At 42.6% G+C, this 25,252-nt stretch overlaps 1 protein-coding gene across 1 annotated transcript in view; it reads right to left on the reverse strand.

Annotated features, from left to right (window-relative positions):
• Positions 1–13,954, reverse strand: part of LOC147628877 (putative methyltransferase PMT11) — a 53,014-nt gene extending 39,060 nt beyond the window's left edge. Inside the window, exons 1-3 of the mRNA XM_086812051.1 lie at positions 13,044–13,954; positions 8,175–8,324; positions 7,828–8,098 (exon numbers count right to left, since the gene is read on the reverse strand). Coding sequence (XP_086668177.1) covers positions 7,828–8,098; positions 8,175–8,324; positions 13,044–13,691 — 1,069 coding nt within the window. The 5' untranslated portion in view covers positions 13,692–13,954. The remainder of the gene's footprint in view (positions 1–7,827; positions 8,099–8,174; positions 8,325–13,043) is intronic.
• Positions 13,955–25,252: the final 11,298 nt, after the last annotated feature.

The raw sequence follows: 25,252 nt of genomic DNA on the forward strand, positions 1-25,252 counted from the left end.
CAAGAAGAGAAAGGGGACCCGAGGAAAGAACTGACAAACCAAGCAAGAAATTGGAAAACACTCCTCACAAGTGCCTTGAATGAGATTTTGGCTGTGGGACAAAAGAGTAAAGCATTGATATCACCTGCACTTGCAAGGCTAACAAGCCCATCCGGAGCATGGGACCTTTAAGAAAGGCCCAATCCACCCTGTCGTCGTAGGCCTTCTCAAAATCAAGCAGATTTACCAAACGAAGTCCTCACAAAGCTGAGCCACTGCCATTGCCTCTGAGAAGGTGAAGGAAGAAGGCCTTAATATTGCATTGTGGTTTGTGCATTTTAGGTCTGATATTGCCGAAGCGAATGATTGTTCTTTGGTTTTTCATGAAATGATGATGTGTTGACTCTCGTGCCAGCTTCCATTGCAACTCAATTGTCTGCTCTCATGAGAACGGGAGCAACGCAGCCGCCGTGGCTGCTCCACCTCCTCCTTGTGCTCATCCTTCAAGTTCTTGGAGTTTTGGGAACCATCAAGTCGAGGCTGAGAGGCTGGAGCTCTTCCCACAACTCGCCAGGCAAGGTTGTCCTGGTGGCCCATGAAAGAATAAAATCCTAGTCTTCCATTGCCTCTATTGACCCTTGTTCCTTCGTAGCCTGACCCGCTGTCACGTAGGCTGTAATGCCTGTGAGACCGACGGCGGCAGACCGGATGACCAGACGGGGCTTTAGCGTCAACGCCTCGGCCGGAGCACCGAGGACGTGGCCATCCGAGGTTCAGTGGAGAGGACGCCCATGCGGAGTCGTGGGCGGCCAGGCTAGTGTGGACGGCAGGCCACACACTATATAGCCTGGGGGATGAGGGGCAATCCTCATTCTTCCTCTGTGGCTGGGTGGTGAGCCAGAGGCCGTCCCCTCCTGTGGTAGCGCCCGTAGTGGTGCTACGGTGATCTAACATTGGTATCAGAGCGTCAGTTCCATTTGGTCAGGGTCCGTGCGTGACCAAGGACCGGAGCCCACTCAATGGTTTTCAACCATTCAATAAAAATCTTATCCTTATCTCCACAATTGAGTGTGTGGAGGGAGGCGGCCATAGCTGGAAGGGTTGGTTCTCTCTCTCTCTCTCTCTCTCTCTCTCTCTCTCTCTCTCTCTCCGTTGCACACACCCAAGCTCTCCATTGCACGTAAGCAATTTCGTTTTTTTTGCTTTGGAGCTTGTCTGCGAAAGAAGAGTTTTTCGTCTGGTGTAGAGAGAGAGGTCGGCTGTGTAGAGAGAGAGGCGGCTGGAGCTTTTCGTCCGGTGTAGAGAGAGAGGTCGGCTGTGAAGAGAGAGAGGCGGCTGTCTGGTGCTGTCTGGTGTGTGGAGGGAACCGGCGGCCTGCCCACAGGCGGCCAGCCAGGCCAGCGCAGCCAGCGGCCAGCCCACAAGCGGCCAGCCAATTTTTATTATTTTTATTATTTTTATTATTTTTTTGAAAAAAAACAAACAAACAAACATCTCTCTCCCGGCACTGGAGGGATAATCCGGGGTGGTTCAGGCATAGGTTCCCGCGGGGAATAATTTTTTTATGAGTTGCAGGCACCTTTCTCTCGGATCGGAGCATCCTGGAGTAGCGACACTTGTAGAGGCTCGCAGCGCAACACAAATCGGGGTCGACGACAGTCGCAGGCGACCGGTCGTAAGGGGGGCGACTATTCTCTCACCACTGCTCATTTTATTAGCGTTTTTTGTAATTTCCGAGTTCTCGCATTTTTATTTGTGCAAGAATTAAAATATGTCTGCTAGGCGTAGTGTGTCCCCACCGCCTTCTACTTCTCTAGGGTTTTCAGGTCTCTTGTCCTCGGTCGCGGGTTTAACCCCGACTGAATTGTCAGGCCGTATACGCCCGATCGTTGTCGGGTCCGGAGTGCGCTCGTCGATCACGCGTGATCCGCCAGCGCCCTCCTCGTCTGTTGACCCCGCCTTAGGACCCAACGAGCCCGCAGCGGCCGCAGTATAGATGACCCCTTTCTGGCCGATGAGCCAGATGACATGAACACCGACGTCGTCGAGGGGACCGAGGAGGACCTCTTGGAATATGACGACAACGATTATGACCTATTGGACCCTGCCGACGTCCTGACAAAGACGGAGCTCTCTAGTGGACTTTTTAAATATCTTAATGCAAAACTGAACAATATGGGTAAAGTCCAGGCTGACTTAGTCACGATGCTACAGAGCATCTCCACACGGTTAGATGCACTGACAGCCGCCTCGGCTAGTACTCCGACTCCTCGTGATAGACCTGCTCCTGCGGCACGGGTGAGCGTAGCCTCGCCAGTGGTTGCAAGAGTACAGGCCGATGCGCCTGCGGGGCCGTCCGTAGAGACAGCTTCGTCGTTATTGAAAGACTTAAAGCCGCCTAGTTTTGGTGGCGAGGAGGAGGAGAGAAACAAGGACTCGGTCAACATGTTTCTAGCGAAGTGGTCAGACTTGCATGCGCTGCGACAGCAGCCTAGCCGGATACAGCCCGTAGAGGCTAGCCTCTCATTATAACCGGCAAAGCGTACAAGTGGTGGATGAGTTTGACAACTCATCCTGCCACTTGGACAGAGTTTGAAACGATGTTTCTAGCCGTCCGTAGAGACAGCTTCATCGTTATTGAAAGACTTAAAGCCGCCTAGTTTTGGTGGCGAGGAGAAGGAGAGAAACAAGGACTCGCTCAACATGTTTCTAGCAAAGTGGTCAGACTTGCACGCGCTGCGACAGCAGCCTAGCCGGATACAACCCGTAGAGGCTAGCCTCTCATTAACCGGCAAAGCGCACAAGTGGTGGATGAGTTTGACAACTCGTCCTGCCACTTGGACGGAGTTTGAAACGATGTTTGGAAAAGAGTTTTTGCCTGTTAATGAGGTGGAGAGAAGCTGGGAGTTATGGGACAAGTGCTCGATGGAGAACAAATCCCTGACTCAGTACACCTCAGATTATAGGGAGATAGTACTCAAGCTAAAGGGGATCGATGCATTCCAGACATTGCGAGGCTTTAAAAGAGGCCTCAAAGATGATTACCTTGAGTACGTAGAGCCCTTACAGCCTAAAGACTTAGCAAAGGCAATTAAGTATGCGCAGATATTCGATGACATCAAGCGCCATAGTACGCGTGGTGGTTCGAGCACGGCCGAGGGTAGTGAGAAGAGGAGGTCAGGCCTTAAAAGAAAAGGGTTCCGCAGTGATAAGCAGGGGGATAGGATGGACCAGGGAGGACAGGGTGGTCATTGATCTAAAAAACCGCGACCATCCAGGAAGAAAAGAGACAGCGAAGTCCAAAAAAAAAGAGGAGTATATTAAAGCGCGAAAGGAAAATCGCTACTTTAATTGCAACGATGTAGGGTACACGAAGGCTGAGTGTCCAAAGCTTAAAGCCAGCACGAGCGGCAACGAGCCCAAAAGAGATGGTAAATCCTCTAGGCAGTTGCATACAGTGCAGAGACTCCCTCTCAGTTCCGCAGAGTTCAGAGAGGTGACAGTGTGTCATTGTGATGAGCATCACGCTTGATGGGTGACACCAGCGATGTGGCAGCCTACTGTAGGTCCGCATGTATGGCATCATAGGTGGCCGTAGAGTCAGTTTTTATCGATGATGGAGCTAGCCACAACTTCTTCAACTACTCATTAGTCAAGAAGTTGGGGTTGACTGAGACCCAGAGCGATCATGAGTATAAGCCAATGGGTATGACAAAACGGTATGGAATACCGTAGTATTGGGGATCCCATTATCTATGCAGGACTACGAGGCTCCGCTTGACTTTCAGGTCATGCACTTAGCCAAAGCAGACGTATATCTAGGCAGGGAGTGGCTGTATGGCTTGGGCCCTAGTCTAGCTCGGAGTTACCTACATAATACGCTACGTTTTGAGCATGGAGGTAGAGTCATTACCCTGCAGGGCGATCGTACTGTCCCCGCCACACCACTTATTTCCTCCATGGAGCTATGCACAGAGGTCCGCAGAGGCCAGATAGCAGAGGTATATGCTTGTTACCCTCTTTTAAATTCTGTTTCCGTAGATGAAACTGTAGATGATGTTTGCGTAGACAAACAAGGAAAACAAAATAGCCTTGGACGAGACCCACTGTTTGAAAACCTTGTCTGGCATGCATGCGATTCAAACAAGAAAAAATCCAAGGTGAAAGAGACATTAAAGAAAAAGTACATAGATACTTTAATGAATTTATTAGAGAAATTTTAGGATGTTTTTCCTGATGATTTGCCAGATGGCTTACCACCATCTAGAGAAGTAGACCATGGCATCGAAGTTATGCCAGGATCAAAACCTATAAGCAAACCTGCTTATAGACTAAGCCACTCCGAGGCACAGGAGGTGGAAAAACAATTGACGGAATATTTGAACAAAGGCTTTATTCGGCCTAGTTCAAGTCCGTGGGCATCGCCTATTCTTCTGGTAAAGAAGAAAGACGGATCTATGCGGATGTGCATAGACTATAGGGCTCTTAATCAGATAACGATTAAGAACAAGTATCCGATGCCACGCATGGATGAGTTGTTTGATCAACTCTATAGATCGAGATACTTTACAAAAGTAGACCTGAGATCAAGGTATCATCAGGTTAGAATTAAAGTAGAAGATGTTGCGAAGACAGCATTTAGGACCCGTTTCGGGCATTTTGAGTTTTTGGTTATGCCATTTGGGCTAACCAATGCTCCAGCGACGTTTATGACGCTGATGGACAGCATTTTACGTCCATATCTGGGAAAATTCGTAGTAGTTTTCCTAGATGATATTCTTGTGTACAGTAAGCTTCTTTTGAGGTCCGGACGGACCATGAAAGTCTGAAATGGCTTTCAAGTCAAAATAAACTGAAGGGTAGAAAAGCTCGGTAGGCGGAGATTCTACAGGAGTTTAACCTTCAGATACGTTACCAGAAAGGTAAGTATAACGTGGTGGCAGATGCACTTAGTCGCATGCCACAGATTAATGAACTTAGTTTCACAGTCTTCAAGAATGATTTCTTGGAATCACTACGTGGTTTATGTGAGCACGATCCATCTTTTACAGAGGTCTGGCACGCTGTACGCGTACGCACTTCTTCACAGACGCGACCACCTCCCTCGTTGGCACGGATTGCTAGTCCGGAGAGACTGGCCAAAGGTACAACGGGAAGGGAAGCGAGAGTGAGTCCGGAGAGACTAGTCGTGTCTTCCGGGTATAGTTTGGAGCCGGAGAGCTCTGACGTAGGCCCTTCATCACCTTTGACTGCCATGGCTTCAAAGGGGGGTGATAAACTTTGTCGGGGGGAGAAATATGCTAATTACTCCATTGACGACGGGTACTTACTCTACAAGGGTAGAGTTGTGTACTAACTATTGGTGACTTTCGGGCCCAAATTCTTAAAGAAAGTCATGATAGTCCAAGTGCGGGTCATCCCGGGGTTCAGAAGACCTATGCACTAGTAAAAAGACAGTTTTATTGGCCTAGTTTGTTTAAGGACGTCCAGACTTATGTGCTGAAATGCAATAAGTGCCAGGTCAATAAACACGAACGTCTTAATGTTGGAGGACTACTCCATCCGCTAAAGATTCCTCAGGGGAAATGGGAAAGCATTTCCATGGATTTCATTACTGGTTTACCCAAGACGAGTCGAGGCAATGACTCGGTGTGGGTGGTAGTGGACAGGTTAACTAAAATGGCAAAGTTTATCGCCACGAAGAAAACTGTTAAAACGCCAGAGTTGGCAAAACTCTTTATTGAACATCTCTACAAGCTATATGGCCTGCCCGCCGCCGCAGATATAGTGTCGGATAGAGATAGAAAGTTCAACAGTCATTTTTGGAGGGAAGTCTTCAAAAAGTTGGATACTACTCTTAGTATGAGTACGGCAGATCATCCGGAGTCTGATGATCAAACTGAAAGAGTTAACCAAATTCTAGAGGATACGTTGCCTTCTTATGTTAGTAAGAAGCAATCTAATTGGGAAGAGTACTTGCCCTTATTGGAGTTTGCCTATAATAGCTCCAAACACTCAGCGACTGGATTTACACCATTCATGTTAATGTATGGATTCCAGCCGAGATCTCCGATGGCTGTAGGCCTAGAAAAGGAGAAGATTCAATTTGTCAAGGATTTCCTTGAAGATATGAATGATATGCTGAGAGCCGCACGTGAGAGCATTCGTAGCGCTCAGAATCGCGCTAAAACTTATGCAGATAAAGGACGTAGAAAGGTGACCTTTGCAGAAGGTGACTTTGTATCCCTCAAGGTTCCTGCGAGGTCAGAAACCATGAAAACGGGAAAGTGTGATAAACTTTCTCCGAGATATTGTGGTCCTTTTAAAATCCTTAAGAAGATTGGGGACGTAGCATATAAACTTGAGTTACCGGAGAGTTCTCAAGTCCATCCTGTCTTCCATGTCAGTAAACTGAAGAAATCAGTTCACGGGTTAGAGAATGCAGTTTCTCCAGAGATTTTGGTGGACTTGATAGAGCCACCAAAGATACCACATGAACCTGAAAAGATTCTAGAGTATCGTGACAGACAAACCCGACATAAAGTGTACCAGGAGGTACTTGTTAAATGGACACACAGGGATGAGGAGGCAGCTACTTGGGAACGCCGTAGTGCAATTTCCAAGAGGTTTCCCCAGTTTGTTTTCGAGGACGAAAACTCTTCTTAAGGGGGGAGTAATGTCACGTAGGCTGTAATGCCTGTGACCGACGGCAAACCGGATGACCAGACAGGGCTTTAGCGTCAACGCCTCGGCCGGAGCGCCGAGGACGTGGCCATCAGGGGTTCAGTGGGAGAGGATGCCCATGCGGAGTCATGGGCGGCCAGGCTAGTGTGGACGGCAGGCCCCACACTATATAGCCTGGGGGATGAGGGGCAATCCTCATTCTTCCTCTGTGGTGGCTGGGTGGTGAGCCAGAGGCCGTCCCCTCCTGTGGTAGCGCCCGTAGTGGTGCTACGGTGATCTAACACCCGCCCTTCCTTTGACAGCTACTGCACCAACTTTTGTTTGTGTTATTAGCTTCTACACAGCCCAATTACAAGACTTGTGTACTGCTATTCCTTCTCCCAAGGAGGGCCTTCAACTTCAAGGTCACCTCGTGCTGATTTGCCATGTTGTCTGTTGGGCCAATTGGTGCTACTGCTGCCGCAACTTGCATTCCTAGACCTTGGAAGTTGGCAGACACCGCAGCGTACTACTCCTTTGTTGGTGTCCTTTTTTAACATCCATGTGGTACTCTCAAGCCACCTTACCAAGCTTGCGTCTACAGACTAAGTTTGGAGATAGAGCTTTTGCACTCAACAACAACCAACAAAGTTATAAACCTTCAAGCTTCGACCGTACTTCTTAATATGGAAGCAAAGCCATAGACCCCCCCCTAAGACACCCTACCCTGCCCCTGGGAGTACCTTCAGGGCGGCTCATAGGCCATGTAGTAGCAGCATGCTGCTTTTCTTTGTACCTGGGACCCAGACCCTTTCTCACACAAGGAGGCATCATTTGGCATTACAGGACTCTCGCTGTAGCTTTTCCCTCCTCCACCCCCCTGGAGTCTCTATCTGAGAGCGGCCAGCTATGGAAGGAGAACTTCCCTCTTCATGCAGTTTCCCTCCTCTTTAGACTGTTGGTATGTGCTTATGCAGATGTACACATTTTTCTACAGGTAGAAGGATCTCTTTCTTTTTGGAAAAAAGAGCTCTTTTGAATCATTTATTTAGCATCTACCGAGTACTTATGACAAAAATAAGTTGCTAGTGGTTCAGCCAATCATAAATAGACACACACAACTACACCGCACATTCCAACATATTGTTTGAGAAATGCGTTGACCAACAAATAGGAACAATGTACCATCGCGAGTCCACTCAATACGGCATCTCGAACAATGTATGATGTTGAAGGCCTGGCTTGGATACAAGAGGCGTCGTGTGGCTAGGGCGGCCACCATAGCCGGAACACCACGTTCAAGTGCGAACTGGATTTGATTCTCGTGCACATCCTTGGGGGCAATGGAAAGAGTTAGCACATTCCGAGACATTAGATAAGCCCCCCAGCTAGCCACTCCGCACCCTATATGCAATGCAACACGGGTCCGATGTCCAAAAGCAATGCCCGGAACCATCTGAAAAAACAATGAGCATTTGAGCCTTGCTTAATTGACCCATCTAAACAAAATAAGAGGATTAGCATTTCCGGACCTTTTCCATTTGGTCCAGATACTGGTCAGCTCCGTGGGCAAACTGCGTCCCACCTCCAGGAAAAATAAACTTGTCTTTCTTGATTGCTATCCAGTTCTGTCCGCCCTTGTCTTTGACTAATCGTGTGTGAGGAACATTGCTGTACCATACCTGAAAGTTTGATTTTAAAGTACTAAATTCTCATTGCAAATTCCAGTTTCTCTTAATCAAAGGATGCATGCACAAGTGAAAGGCAAATGGAACACCACCACACCCCTCACAAAGGATGCTTGCAGAAGTAAAAGCCAAACGGAACACCGCCACATCACCCACAAATGTCCCCCATGCATGCTCATCTGCCTGTGCACAAGGATTTGCCAGATATGAGTTTTGCAATACCAGCAAGAATGAAGAGATGGAAGCACGATGGCAGCTGAAAGGGGACATATTGAATGGCATAAAGGATCTACAAAGAGCATGAAATGGAGGAAACTGAGGATATGGGCCTATAGATAGATCCTAAGTCCTGATCATCAAAAACTAAGCACTAAGCTGCTGTTTCCAGTGCTTTCAATTCTCAATCATGCAGCCAAAGACATGTTTACAACTAGGTTGCTTTCAATGCAATAAAGGGTTATGTAAAAGAGCAAAGCTATCCTCAACACCTTACAATCCTCTGTCAGAATATGCAGCGGAGATGAAGACAAAATCTGAGAACACAACAGCAAGTGCAGAAAAAATACAGCAATGGAGAGAGAGGGAGAGAGAGAGCCGTGTAACTCTGCTCTATATACACAAAAGAATCCCAAATGACTGATACAATGGCATGGGGGCTATGGGGCCATTTTATATGGCCCCAAGAGAGTAGCCGGCCAGTAGAAGGGGCAGCCGACAGACACCCGACTGCACTCAACACCGGTCGGCCAGCAGAAATGAAGTCGGCCAGCATCTGAGAGGTCCACGACCAGATCACAACAATCGACCTGCTCCAGAAGGTGAACACGTGCAGTCGGCCAGCTATACTGGGACATCCTACCATCACAAGGCAACCACCCAAGCCATGGAAAAATAGGAAAAAATAGGGAAAAATGGGAAAAAAATATGGAGAGTGGGGAAAAATGAGAAAACACCTAATAAGGGCGGGCACACCCACAACAGAGGCCCTGGTGTAATTCTAACATCCTCTAGCATAGTTGGAACCCATAGTAAGTGGCTTTTAAGAGCATTTCAAGTTCCACATGCTAACACTATTTGCCAAGTTTCAAAAGTTGTTCCTATGGAACGACTTAGCTTTGGAGGACCATCACAATAATCTCCTCCCACTCTCAAAACCTCCTAGCAAATTCCCCTATCACCTTGTAACTCTATGGAGGCTGAGTTGGACCACCACCTGGAAGAACTACTACGATCAAGATTTATCCAACCAGGTCCAATTTTATTTGTCAAGAAGAATGGCTCATCCTCTTTGTGTGTCAATTATCGTGCCCTCAACAAGCTGACAATCAACAACTAATTTTCCATGCCCTGCATTGAATACATTTTTGAACTATTGAATGGTGTCAAGTTTTTTGAATGCTTGAACGGTTTCAAAATTTTTGAATGCTTGAATGGTGTCAAGATTTTTTCTACGACAGACTTAAAGAGTGGGTACCACTAGGTCCCAATCTTGGAGGGGGACATCCCCAAAACAGATTTTCGGATGAAATGGGCTCGCTTTGAGTTTTGGTCATGCGCTTTGGCTTGGCCAATGCACTCGCCATAGTCAATCATATAATGATGAGCATTTTCAAACCCTTGATTGGCCATTTGTGTCTTCAATTTTCTTGATTATATTTTGGTATTTTCAATTGTTGAGAAACAGCATGAGAAGGATGTCAGAAAGGTCCTCCCAACTTTTGGAGAATATTGAGCTATATATTAATAATAAGAAGTCTGAGTTCTTCATGGCAAAAATTCATTGCCTTGGCTGTGTTATTGATTCGGATGGCATTAGTTTGAAAAGAGCCAAGATTTAAGAAGTGCTCAATTGGGACATTCTGACAACAGCCTAAGATGTCTGCTCCTCCTTCATTGGGATCTGTTACTATAGACAAATTACAATAGCCCTTACGAATTTGCTGAAAGGCTGCCCCCCCAACCTTCAAAAGAACTCAAGAAGGCCCTCGCTGAGCACCTTGTTTGAAACTAGCCTCTTGGGATGACCCAGGTCATCCTGCAGCCTACATGAGCCACAAAGTGAACCCGGTAGAAAGAAATTACTCGGTTTATGACATAGAGCTCCTAGTAGAAATTCAAACCCTCAAACATTGGAAGCATTTTCTAAATGGGTGCAAATTCATGGTTTGCACGGACCATCAAGCACTTCGGTGGCTTGAAACCATGCCAAGTGCTCAATGGAGTGAACTTAAGTCAATCTTTCCTACAATTTGGGGTATATTCTACGAAAGTCTATTTGTAGATGCTCTTAGTAGGAAAGGAGTTACTTCATCCATTTCCACCATTTACACACTTTGATTAGCCATGTGTGGCTTGGTCCTTATGATATGCAACACGAGCACACGGATTCGAAACAATGGACAAAGGTGCTTGTGGCCGCTAGACCATGTCATTTTACGGTTCACAATGGTTGGCTCTTATACAAAGACCGCATGTGTGTACTTAAGTCTCATAGGGTTTCCCTTATCCATGGGATGCATGATGCCATCACTAGTAGTCTCATCGAGATATGAACAACATGTTGGAGAAACTTCAATGGCATTTTTTAGGCCAAAAATGCGAGGGGGTATTTTCACCTATGTCGCCCATTATCTGATTTACCAAAAGGTTAAGATACCCCATGGTAAGCAATCAAAGAAAGAAACATGAGATTCCACCTTGTAAAGGGAGGGCCATGTAAGATCCTTGTGTAAGAGGAGTGAAAAGACTTCACTATTGTAATTGGTAGCGTCATTTGTTTACTCTTGGATTCACTGTTATGGAGAGTGGAGTGAGAGTTCACCTTTGTTGAATTGTAGGAGGGCCTTGTATGTGTTCTACCTTCACTTATGAGAGGTTGTTGACAAAAAATCTCCAATGAGAGCGAGAATTAGCACGTGCATTATCGAAGAGTGCATGTGAAAGTGTGTGTGTGTGGGTGTAGAATGGTTTGTGAGTATGATTGGAGTATCTGAGTTGTGTGCATGAGAGGCGTCAAGAGAGTTGTGAGTGCTTGCGATTGACAAGGGGGTGAGATTAAGTGGGTAAGATTGAGTGACCTAAGTATGTGTGTGAGTGACATATGCACTGATGTATGGGATAAAGCCCATGTGGCTATAATATATATATGATGTACCTAGTCTACGATATGAATAGAATAGATTGAAGATTGTTTTTGGATAAATATCATCTTTCTATTCCTAAGACTCATTGAAGCCATCTGCAAAACAAGTCAAGCTTTCCCCTGGCAACCCCTCCTTGGCTTTTTTTTTTGGAGAGCTTACATATATATATAAATACATGCATGCATGCATGCATCCATCTATACATACATACATACATGCCCACACACACACACACACATACATGTATATACATTTTGTGATGAACAACGCCTCCAGTGAGTGACTGTAGCTTGCAGGGTTTGAACTTCAAACCCTCGCCCTCACCCCGCAGAGTTGAACTCACTCACAACACCACCACACACCTATGGATACCCCCTCCTTAGCTTCAATGTACACTCAAGGAATGCATGGCAAAGCTAAATCACCTAGAATTAGGACATGCATATGGAGGCTTACTGTTAGAATTTGCTTAGCCAAATCTCCTGACCAGCCTTAATAGCAGGATAGAGGCTTGTCCAACTTTGAAGTAAAAGCAGAATGTGATATAAAATGATACCCACCAATGGGTGAGCACACCTTAATAGGTTAAGATGATCCATTGTTCTTAAGAATCATAGGGGTTCTTAAGAATCACCGGGGTAAGAATCATAGGGGAGTGTGTGTGTGTGTGTGTGTGTGTGTGTGTGTGTGTGTGTGTGTGTGTGGATAGAATGGTTTGTGAGTACGATTGGAGTATCTGAGTTGTGTGCATGAGAGTTGTCAAGGGAGTTGTGAGTACTTGTGATTGGCAAGGGTGTGAGATTAAGTGGGTAAAATTGAGTGACCTGCATAATTTTGTGAGTACGATTGGAGTATCTGAGTTGTGTGCATGAGAGTTGTCAAGGGAGTTGTGAGTACTTGTGATTGGCAAGGGTGTGAGATTAAGTGGGTAAAATTGAGTGACCTGCATAATTTTGTGTGTGAGAATGACATATGCACTGATGTATGGGATAAAGCCCGTGTGGCTATAATATATATATGGTGTACCTGGTCTACGATATGAATGGAATAGACCGAAGATTATTTCTGGATAAATATCATCTTTTTATTCCTAAGACTCATTGAAGCCATCTCCAAAACAACTCAAGCTTTCCCCTGGCACCCCATTCTTAGCTTTTTTCTTTGGGAGGGCTTACATATATACAAACATGCATGCATGCATGCACGCATCCATCCATCCATACATACCCCCACACACATATGTATATATATTTCGTGATGAACAACGCCTCCAGTGAGTGTAGCTTGCACGGTTCGAACCCTTGCCCTCACCCGGCAGAGTTGAACTCACGACACCAACACACACCCGTCCTGTGAGAACTCGCTTGTAAGAGATAGTATGGGCCGGTCTCGACTAAAAAGTTAACTAGAAAGGTCACTCGTAAGCTAGGCGACCCAAAAGATCACTGATTAGAGTCGACTGACACCACTTCACTTCTATCCTTTGACTCTATTCACTTAGTCATCAAAAAATGGCAGTGAATTTTCAAGATGCAGTAGAATAGGATAGCTTGATGGTGGGCAAGTATACCTCATCTCTGCTTTTTGGCCACCAGATGGGGTACCGATAACCAGGCGGCGGCGGGATCAAACACTCCAAGTCAGCACCTTTCCCTTGTGGGCAATGCCTTTCCCATTTCTCGCCCTTTCGGATTGAAGGAAGCTGTTTGATGGCAGCCAAATTGTCCAGACATGGGATGTACTCTTTCATGCTGGAAGGGCATACTTTAAACTTTATACTTTTCTTCTTACCATGTAAATCTGCATCCCCAGCCACATGGACTTTGCCAAAATCGATGCTTACATCTTCACTGGGCATTGTGCCACCATCATCATCCATGGGAAACTCTTTGGTAATGATGGACCCATCTTTCTGCAAGACACCAGTGGGGGAGACCACAACATGGGGGGGCAAAGAAGCACTGGTTTTTAATGATGGGTCTTCTGTTTCTTCGTGGTAATCTGTGACCAGAGTAACATGGGGCTCAGATGGGGGTAAGCCTGAAGGTGATGTAGTGCTGTAAACCACAAGCTCTTCGTATCTGGTAGCCCATCTCTTTCCTATGTAGAAGCACAGACAGGAGAGAGACAAAAGGGCCAGGACTCTGAAGAGAAAAGGCCTCCTTGTTGCAAGCTCTTCTCGTAGGTTCTTCATTACGGGGAGTGTCGCAGTCGTCATAGTTGGGCCAGATTTTGGTGAGATCTCAGACCCAAATGGACGCTTCCACAGTCATTTTGCCTCCTCTAGCAGCTTGCTTCAGTTTAATTGTCGTGAATATGCACTGTGCAGCAGCACTGCAGAGTAGTCTTTTTGGAGCTGGTTCAGTGTGCAGCCCTAGACAGATACATGGCGTCCGCCAGCTACCTACCGGACGATTGCTTCGGCAATGGAGCTAATGAAAGCTTGCTGCATCTTCATGCCTCCTTAGAGGTAGGATCGAATCTACCATACACTTTTTTTTTTCTAAACCAATAATATATATATTATAAAAAGAAAAGAAAAACTTTACATTGCATACTTTCCAACCCCACGGTCAGGCGACACACTAAATCCCGTCTATCATCCTCTGATACAAAAGAAGATTCATCCCAGGACAACTGGTAGCCAAGTAAAATGCAAGCCTCCACCAAAGCTTCGGTTGAGTAGCCCCTAGGAGCCTGTTTTTCCACAGCATCACCCTTCATCTCCCCTTTCTAAAACCAAATTTTGACTGTAGGTCTAGTCCCCACAGGGTTCTCAACAACAAAGGCAACAAAGATGTAACTTGCTTGCTTGACCTTCTTGTACCATCTCTTTGTTCTAGGTCCATATCTAGCTGGCTTAGTATTCACCCACTGCTTTCTGAGACCCTGCAAATTATCACACCAGATCATTAAACATGAGATGATAGCAAATTGTAGGGACCGAATCAATTGAAACAATTCAGCCCCACTCAATTTATTAACCAAACATATAGACCAACACATACATATATATTTATGCATCAATCCACTAACATCAATTCCCGTATCACAAGCTTTCTGAAACACAATGCAGTTACTGGAGTTCCAGATTTCCCATAAACACTAGCATCTAATGATATTAAAGATCACATCAACATGTCCACCATTAGTTTTCCATCTGCCAATCAGCCACCAATCCCCCCACTGACATTGCACCCCTAAACAGGTCTGGACCCATTTTCCAATCTTAACCCAGGCTCCTCTAATAGCAAGGCAATCCCTAAATGTATGCTTTCCATCGTCCAAGGCTGTCCTACATCTAGGGCAACATCCACTTATGAAGTTCCTCTGAAGCAATTTAGAACCCATGGGCAAAGCTCCCATACACACTGTCCACAGAAAAACCTGAGATTTAGTAGGTATTTCCATTTAGTAGAACCCATGGGCAAAGCTCCCATACACACTGTCCACAGAAAAACCTGAGATTTAGTAGGTATTTCCATTTCCCATATTGCCTTCCACTTCCTTCTCCAACAATTGGAGCTCCAACTCACTTTCCATATTCTGTTACAGTATATGACATTGTCCTCACTTATTCTCAAAGCACTGTACAGAACTCTAGTTGTGCCTCTGTCCAGCTTAGAACCATTAAACTAGGACCAATCCCTAATCCAATAAGATTCATCCACTGCAATGGATGTCCAGCCTTTCTACACCTCTTCCAACACAACATGCCTGACCAGCTGAGCTTCCCTATTGGATAAAGCTAAATCCATCACCAGTCGCTTAGGCTCCTTCCATCCCATTGATACTTCATCCCAGCAATCCTTTAATCTCATCAAACCCTTATTGTTCAATCTTCTGGTTATTATGGGGTCTTGAAGGGCTAAAGGGGGGTTAAACTTATGAGTCCACTATATCCCTAAACACATTAAAGAATTCCCTAATGCTCTACCACATCCATCCTAGACCATGAGTTCCAACACCTCTTTCCATTTAATACACAACATCCTGCATAGTGGGGACCGTGTTATTTTGAGAGTGGCATGAGAGGTTTTGAATCCCTTTCCAAGCTTCATCAACTTGCCAATTAAATTTTTGAGCTAATGAAGTCCCACTATCCTCCCTAATGGGTTAAAAGGATTAGAGTACATCACTGGGCTTAGACTCCCAAACTATTTACTCCCTTGATTATTCCCAACACCACCCCCACTTGCCTTCTTTTTGGCTTCATCTTTGGCATGTCTCACACTCATTTTCCCCTATATAGTTTTCTAGCCCCCCCCTCTCCAACTGAGTCCCCAATGGTCTCTTTAATATTTTTACCTTTATCCTCTAACCCCTTACCCCTATCACCTTCCTTTTCCCCACTTTAACACAGTACCTAGCAATATGCTCGAACCCCCCACATTTGAAGCAAGCATCGGGGAAAAGGTCAAAATTTCAACATCAACTCCATCTTGCCTAAGTCACCTAAGTCCACCTCAACAGATTTAGGAGTTTCTACAGCTCTATTCCAAGCAATACATACACTATTACCCTGTCCATTGATCACTTCTTCCTTAGGTAAGTAAAGCACCGGGCCAATCGCGCAAGCAATCTCCCTCAAAGCAGGACAAAGTCAGGGGGTATCCCGATGACTTCCGCCCATATAGGATAGGATTCAACCAAGCTTCTATTAACATCAAAGAAGGGATCAAAAGGAATAACATGCATCAGCCTATGGTCCATGAAAAGGGGGGCTTTGGCAAACAGTTCCGGAATAGCTTGTGCTTTAGTAAACAAGATGTTAAAGAAGTCCTTGCTTAAATAAAAAACCTGAGAAATGACACTGCCATGAAAAACGTCATCCTGCAGCCATCTCGCTACATCAGCTTTGGATGGGATCCTACCTAAGGAAAATACAATCACACTGCACAAAGAAAACAAATCAATCTGGCTCCTCATCACCAGTTCAGGGGACACTTGCAAGCATGCCTTCTCTCCTCTAGTTAGGGGCTTCTAAGCATGTGTAATGAGCCTCTCGGCTACCCTCTTAGGCGAGGACTTCCGGTCCCTTTCTTCATCCTCTATCGCTCATGACCTTTTCATCTCATCAGACCCTTCATTGCCCCAGTCCCCCCAACCACTAGCTCCTTCATATGGGCAATGCTCTGAGAGGCAATCCATGCATCCAGCCCATCACCCTTTACAAGGTGGGACCCCACTCCCTCCACAATCGCCGCCATGTAGTACAAGAGTAAATGCCCACTTTTACCTACTCGATCTCTCGCTCTCTCAGGCCTCCTAACATCACTACCTGACACTTTTATTTTTTCTTTTTTTACTAGAAATCCCCCCCCCAGCACTATCTTCCATTGGGTCTTAAAGACCCTTGTCAAATGGCATCAATGGATAGCATTGATCAAAAATTGTGATGCCTTTTTTGGGCCATCGGCGCGGCGGGGCGGATAAAGTAAACTAGCACGAGTAAACTACAAAAAACAAGGAAAATTTCATCTTCATAGTTTACTTCCTAGTTTACATCATGAAATGAGGGTGAATTTAGGTTTGGGACTTCAAAAATTTGGAGCAAGATGTTATGTGCAAAAGAGGATTTGAACTCAAGACCTTAGGCCACCAAGGGAAACTTTAACCATACCGAGGCTGGTCAAGACCTGGGCAAAATTTGGAGCAAGATGTTATGTGCAAAAGAGGATTTGAACTCAAGATCTTAGGTCACCAAGGGAAACATCTTGCCGCTGCACTATACCTTCAAGCAATGAGACCATGAGGTTTTAAACCATTATATTTTATGTTTTTCACCCCTAGTTTACTTGCCCTAGTTTACTTTATCTTACGGCCCAAAAAAGGCGTTGCAATTTTGATCAATGTCATCCATTGATGCACCTGACAAGGGTCTTTTGGGAAATAGTGTTAAGGAACCCCCTTATGGTGTCAGGGTTCTAACCCACAACCTTTTAGTTAGGGTGGGCCGTGACTACCCACAAGACACATCTCTCTTGCAATGCAAAACTTATTAACATATTAACATGTTTGCAAGTGGTTTGATGGTTTTCACATAGGCCGTTTGTCGTACATGTTGTATGCAGTGAACATATCTTTTAGTACTCTTTGTTGCAATGCAAAACTTATTAACATATTAACATGTTTACAAGTGGTTTGATGGTTTTCAAATAGGCTTTTATTAGTACGCATCGAACACATCTTTTAGTACTCTCTCTTGCAATGCAAAACTTATTAACATATTAACATGTTTACAAGTGGTTTGATGGTTTTCACATAGGCCATTCGTCAAACTTATTAACATGTTTAGAAGTGGTTTGATGGTTTTCAAATAGGCCGTTCATTGAGCATGTTGTATGCACCGGACACATTTAGGTTAGGTAAAAGTCATAATCATTGGTGGGGGGGTCAAGCCAACACACATCTTGCCAAAAACCTTAGGGCCTTTACACACGTGGATTTCTCGGTAAGTGCATGAAATCCCTAAAATCAAGGGAGATGTCCCCCCCCATCCTCGTGGGTGTGGAGTCTCCTCATCCATCTCCTTGCTCACCCCTATTTGTTTGGATATTTATGACATAAGTTTGTAAACAACCTTAAAACTATATATGCGTGCATAGCATTAGGATCAATGGATGACATTTATAGGTGCTAGGCTACTAGATTATAATCATAATAAGGTTATTCATATATTTATTTAATAAAAAATATACATAGTTTTTTAATCATGTATTTATTAATAAAATCAAAAAGAAAAAACATGAAGTAAAAGCAAAATGTAATATAAAATGATAACCAACAATGGGTGATCACACCTTAATAAGTTAAGAATCATAGGGGTTAGAAACGATTATATTGATAGTAAAAACAAAATGCACAAATTTGAATGGTTTGCTTTCAACAATCCTCTAACTATGATAATATGTCATACAAGTACCTATTTGTGTGTCTGAACACAAAATAACTCAAAGCCAATCAATTCTTATGTGAAGATCATCCTATTTTTTTTAATATCCACTATGGGGGAAAATTACCAATTTGACCCTAAATGATGTCAAAATTTCCAATTTGACCTAGGAGTATTTTCAAAAATTTCCAATTTGATCCTAATATTTTTAAAATTCCCAATTTAACCCTAGTATTTTCAAAATTCCCATTTTGACCCTACCAAATTAGCCTTAAATTTGATTGAAGTTATTGTATCGACTATTACTCTACCATTTCTAATTTGGCCATATTACATCGAAATTATGATTTTGACCCTAATATTTGCTATAATTCCCACATTGGCCCCCAAAAACTAATGGCAGCCTAAATTATAATAGAAATTTGCAAGAAAGCAAAAGAAATGGACAATAAAAGACACATGATAAAGGATCTTACATAGGCATTACAATACTCTCAATTTGTCATCTAACTTTAGGCACACCAAATTGACAATTTGCTTGAATAAAAAACATGGCAATCACTCCTCTAAACACAATACTCTACATCATTTTAGGAGTTTGCTATGGGTGCTTTTTAAGTGCAAGAATTGTGGCCCCTTTTGGACTCACACCTTGAGCATATGAAGACACGTTTCTCTCTAAAGCAGTCTTTAGTGCGAAAATGGGTAGGGTCGAGGGTTCGGCATTTAGGCTGTAACATTAGTTAAGCAGAACAAAAAAAGATTTTTCCTCTATTCACCCTAAATGCGTAGCATAGCTTTGTACTTTTTGATACTTCCATTACTTTTTAGTTTCGCCTTATAACCCACTTATTGCCAATATTGGATTTGCCTTAAGGTAAAAACCAAACAACCCCCTATATTTTTTACTTGGATGCTCTCGTATTCCTCATGCATAGCTTCTTCCCAATCTTAGTTTCCTTTGACTTCCTTCATCGAGGCATGATTACAAGTCAGTCTATTAGGTGGAATACTTGGTCTTGTTGATCTTATATTCTTCAAAATCTAGAAAATCAATCTTGTCTTCTTGAATCTCAATTGCAGTATGGTGGATGTAATATCTTTCTCTTAGATATCTCTACCAACAAGATTACGAATGAAAGTTTGATCATCATTAATGATGATATTTTTTGATTCATTGGGGTCCTAGTTGAATATAACATCCCTTGAGAAAAAAAAGCTCAATGGGTGCCATAATTATACAACTTTTTCTAATTCACCCTCTCTCGGCAACTCCACTTCATTGAGGAGTATGAGGATTCTCACTTTTGATGCCATGCTCTTTAATAATATTTCTTTGAATTCATTAGAGATGTATGCTCTCCTCCTCCATCTGACCTTAGGTCCTCGATTCAACCTTAGGTCCATGATAGATTTTCCAATTTCTTTTTCTATTATTGTCTTAATGTGTGAAGGCTTATGAATTTTCCCTAAAAGAAATAGATCCATGTTTTGTGATAAAAATCATCTATAAAGGTCATGAAGTAATACTTGCCATGTATTGTGGCAGTATTTGTTGGTCAACAAAGGTTTGAATGCTCTAGCTCTAGGATTTTGGTCATTTTAGTGACATTTCCAGGAAAGTTTTCTTGATGGTGTTTTTCCATTACACAATCCCCACAAATTTTCTTGTTGAATTCTAGGACGGGCAAACCTTGTTAAAATTATGTATTTGCATTGTGTGATTTAGGGGAGGTAAGTTGCCATGTATTATGGTAGTATTTGTTGGTCAATAAAGGTATAAATGCTCTAGTTCTAGGATTCTAGTCATTCTAGTGGCATTTCTAGGAAAGTTTTCTCTATGGTGTTTCCCCATTATACAATCGTCACAAATTTTCTTGTTGAGTTCTAGGATGGGCAAACCTTGTTAAAATTATGGATATGCATTGGAGAGGTGAGTTGTTCTCTTGAATGTGTTCATTGATGGGAGGCAAGAGTTCTCTTGAATGTGATGATATTGTATGGTTTTGGTTTAAAGCTTCTTTTTTATGGTCATATTTGTAAAAGGGTAGATGAATACTTAAAAAGGAGATAAGGTGTATGGATAGGACTGCATTTATTATAGGTTAACATATACATGAGAAGATCATGTGGATGGGAAATTTGGGCCATAAGTGTGGCAAATGACATGGCACCCATGTGTGGTGCTTGTAAGATCATGAGAGCTTTATTATGGTGTACATGGGGCTCACTTATATGAGAGTTTTGCAATTAGATCAAGCTTGTGTTTTGGGTGATCTTTGCTCATTAAGCTGTGTTTAAGTAAGTTGTAGTAAAAGTGCTAATGTTTTTCATTGTCGTATTCAATCATAAGTGTGTTTATTTTCTATGATCCACCACGGCTATGCCTAGATCTAGGTGTTTCATCATGGTATCATAGCCATGGTTATACATAGGTGTTGGAATTATGGTATTGGCATGCTATGGTGGGTAGTAATGAGGCTTAGACGTAATTATTAAGCATGGTAACAATGCTAAGAGAAAGTAATTAACACTAATGAAATGAGCAAGACTAATGACACAAGATGATGAGTAAGCAAGGTAGTTTCTCCATTAATCAAAGGCCTTAAATAGGCTCAAGTACATGGCTATTGGAAGGAGGAATCCATGAGTTCTTGAAGTGGCTTTAGCATCAATTCAAATGCCCCAAATTCTCTCCATGATCGTCTCCTATATTTTAGGCAAAAAGTTTCTATCCTTGGCTTTATTTCATGGTGAATGTAACTAGCATATTCTTTGTTTTTTTCACTAACAACCTTAGAAACCTTGAACCTTTTCTCAATCTTAATATTGATGGATGATTATTTTCTCTTTCCAACAATCCCCCTCAAGTAATTATCCATCACTTTGGACATGTGTGGATTTACTAAGCTCTTCTAGGGTTTAGTTTCACCACCTTAGTCTAGACATGTTTGGATTTTACCAAGCTCTTTTTGGATTTGGTTTCACCAACTTAGTCTAGTGAAGTTTTATAGAAGAGTAGGGATATTTTAATAGAGTGGCCTTGGCTTAAGGAGGCTTTAGAAATTCCATTCATCTTCGACAAAGCTGGCCTCTTATTTGGAAGCCATCTCTTCTTCATTGCTTATAAGATGCGCAGACGATGCCCTTTTTGAAGATGCAATCCTTTTCTTCATGGTTTATTTTTCCACAAAAGCTACATTTCGTTTTGAATTAGCAATCTTTCTCTTCATGTTGGTGCTCTCTCTCTCTCTCTCTCTCTCTCTCTCTCTCTCACACACACACACACACACACACACACACACACACATACACGCACACACACACACACACACACACACACACATGCACATGCACATGCACACACATATACATATACACATAGAAAGTGGCCAATGTGACTCCTAATGCTTATAGCTAAGGTAGGTAATAAGACATCCTATCACCATCACTCATAAAAGTGAACACTTTATTAGTAATTTTTTTTTGCTTGTAGTGATTTATTTTACATTTTTTGGGAGAGAATTCTCTCAAGGCTAAGAATGTATATTTTATTTTACATTTTTTGGGAGTGAATTCTCTTAAGGCCAAGAATGTATGTATGTATGTTTGTGCATGCATGCATGCACACACACACACACACAAGTATATATTCATATTTTCATATATTTGTGTCTATGTGGAGAGAGAGAGAGAGAGCTAGAGAGAGAGAGAGAGAGAGAGAGAGAGAGAGAGAGAGAGAGAGAAGAGGGGTGTGTGTGTGTGTGTGTGTGTGTGTGTGTGTGTGTGTGTGTGTGAGAGAGAGAGAGAGAGAGAGAGAGAGAGAGAGAAGAGGGTTGAAGGTATGCATGTATGTATGCTAATTAGACTTTAAAAGTGCACACATGTATTTATGTATGCATACATGCATGTATTTATATATGCATAGACATACATACATATATATGCATGCATGCATGTATATATGTGTATATCTATGTATCTATGTCAAAGACACTAGTGAAAAGTGCTTGCCATTTTTGAAAACCTCTCACCAAAAATTGCTTGCCAAAAATAGTCATACTAAGAAATTGGCATCTTCTTTTTTTTACCCTATATGTGTTTATTTTGTTCATTGAACATTTTCTTTGTTTGAATTGCGTAATCCTTGTGCTCAAGGCATTGCTCTTAAATTGCAACTCAAAATCATTGCTCAAGGTTAATATTGAAGGTGGTGCTCGAATATCATAAGGGAAGGAGATATGGGCTAGCTCCGTTTTTATATAAAGTGTGGGGAGGGAATGCACCAGCTCTGCCGCCACATTAGGTATTCTCATATATGGGCCAAGAAGCATTTGGAAGTGTGATTCTAGTGCATGGGTTATGCCAAACTTCTCTCCATCCAATCCTCTCTCTAATTTCAATTAATAGATCGTTGATATTGCATTAAGTATGCTCAGTTATATGTGCATACACTCTCTAATTTTAATTAATAGATTGAGTTCATGTTGATGGCTTGCATTAAGTATGCTTAGTTATGTGCATGAACCTAATGATGTGGATGTTAATAATGGAAGGGAAGATTACCAATTCGACCCTAGTATTATAAAAAATTCCCAATTTGACCCTACTATTTTCAAAATTCCCAATTTAACCCTAGTATTTTCAAAATTCCCATTTTGATCCTACCAAATTGGCCTTAAATTTGACTAAAATTCTAGTATTGACCCTCATATTATTTCTACCATTTCTAATTTGGCCATATTGCTTAAAATTACCATTTTAATCCTAAAAAATTATATAATTCTGACATTGGCTCCCTAAATTGTAGTAAAGTTTACAAGAAAGCAAAAGAAATGGACGATAAAAGACACATGATAAAGCATCTTAAATTGCCATTCTCTCAATTTGTCATCTTAGTTTGAGTCTTGATAATACAAAGGCTGCACCAAATTGACAATCTGCTTGAAACATACAATCCTTTCAGGAGTCTGCTACTATGGGTGCTTTGCAAGTGCAAGAATTGTGGCATGTTTTGGACTCATACCTTGAGCATGTGAAGACACGTTTCTCTCTAAAGTGGTCTTCAGTGCATATCTCATTGTTATGGTTTCAAATATTCAAATAGCAATTGGATTGTTCCCAGCTTTACCAAATTGGTCGCAAAAGGTTATGCCCAAAAGGAAGGCATTAACTATGAGGAAACCTTTGCACCACTTGCTAAGCTAAACACAATGAGGATGACTGTGTCTCATGCAACCCACTTGAATCAACATCTATACTAGATAAATGTTAAAATATCATTCTTGTATGGGGATCTTAAAGAAGAAGTGTACATGGGTTAACGTAAAAGGTTTGTGGGCCTACCTAGCAAGAGAATAAATTGAGCAGGCTGAAAAAGGTTCTTTTTGGTTTAAAACAAGCTCCATGAATAGGTACCACAAGATTGATACACACTTATCAATACACACTTAAAATCTCAAGGGTTTGAGACCAATATGCCAAACATGATAAGAAAGGTAATCTTATCTTACTATATGTTGATGATATTATCATCAACATATAGTTAGATGATAAGAAAGGTAATCTTATCTTACTAGATGTTGATGATATTATTATCACCAACAATAATGATGAAATTATAAACCAAGTAAAGGTTGACTTGACTTGAGAAAATCCTTTGAGATAAAAATCTTGGTTTGATGCAATATTTTTTGGGTTTAGAAGTCTATAGGGAAAAAGGTAAAAGTTTCCTTAAACAAAATATTTCATAGATATTCTAAAAAGGTTTAGAATGGAAGAGTCAAAGTCCACTACAAATCTAAAATTTTGTAGCCATATTTGGTAGTGATGTGTGTGTTTACACACTAGGACTACTCGAGGCACTTTTTCTCTCTTTAGGAGGTTTTTTTCCCCATGCTAGTATACACTCATCTTGGTGTATACTTATAATCTTTGTACAGCATAAATTCATTATCTATCTATCATCTCATTGTGTGCTCCCTCGAGCTTCTCCACTATGTGTGTGTGTGCGCGCGCACGCTGTTTCTAACATTTAGTATCAGAGCATACACTCCTCGTCCCTGTTGTTGTTGCTGCCTACCCTTCACCCTGAGTCGCATGTCTTCTTGAATTGGCTCAAGGAGCCCTTCTGGTAGAAGAAAGAGGACCTTGAAGTGTATAAAACTTTGCATTGAAGTTTTGTGGGGGCTAGATTTTTGTTTCAGGCATGTTAGGGGGGCCGTTCGCACAGGTTTTGATTTTTTTTTTTGTAGACATCTTCGAGGACTAGATTTGCATTGTTCTTCATCAAATTTTAGAGTAGGATTTTCAGATCTACTATAGATGGGTGTGCAGATACACATGAAAGCATCATGAGACGCTCACCACACGGATCTTGTCTACAAGCTACACTTCAGCAACATCGATCTATACATCTTACGAGTAAAATTTCTACTCACTTTATTCTGCATTTCTTTCATACACCATGCATGTCTCCATTGTTAGTGGCTTTATTAGACGCCACCTTGGTGTTGCATCAAAGGATCACTCAGCACTTTACAGGTTGCGTGATTACTTGCTTGGGTATTATCAGAAATGGCAAACAATGATGCATTTCGGATGTTATCTAGCTGAGGATAACCTTGATGGGACCAACTACCCGTTATGGTCCTATATGATGTGGCATATATTGGTAGACAAGGAATGTTGTGGTTAGTACTGAGAAACATCCTGGTTCCTATGATGAACATGATGTAGAAGACATATCCACAGACACGAACTCAGTTTCACATGGTATGTTACTATAAGATACCTTACCTCTCCTATTCAGGAACAAACAAAGTGGGATGGAAGAGATGCACAAGCACATGCGTTGCTTGCTTTTTCAATCCAAGAGGAGTATC

The sequence above is a fragment of the Cibotium barometz genome, chromosome 18 (genome assembly GCF_041138505.1).
Source record: "Cibotium barometz isolate CiBa-2024 chromosome 18, ASM4113850v1, whole genome shotgun sequence".
NCBI classification, from domain to species: domain Eukaryota; kingdom Viridiplantae; phylum Streptophyta; class Polypodiopsida; order Cyatheales; family Cibotiaceae; genus Cibotium; species Cibotium barometz.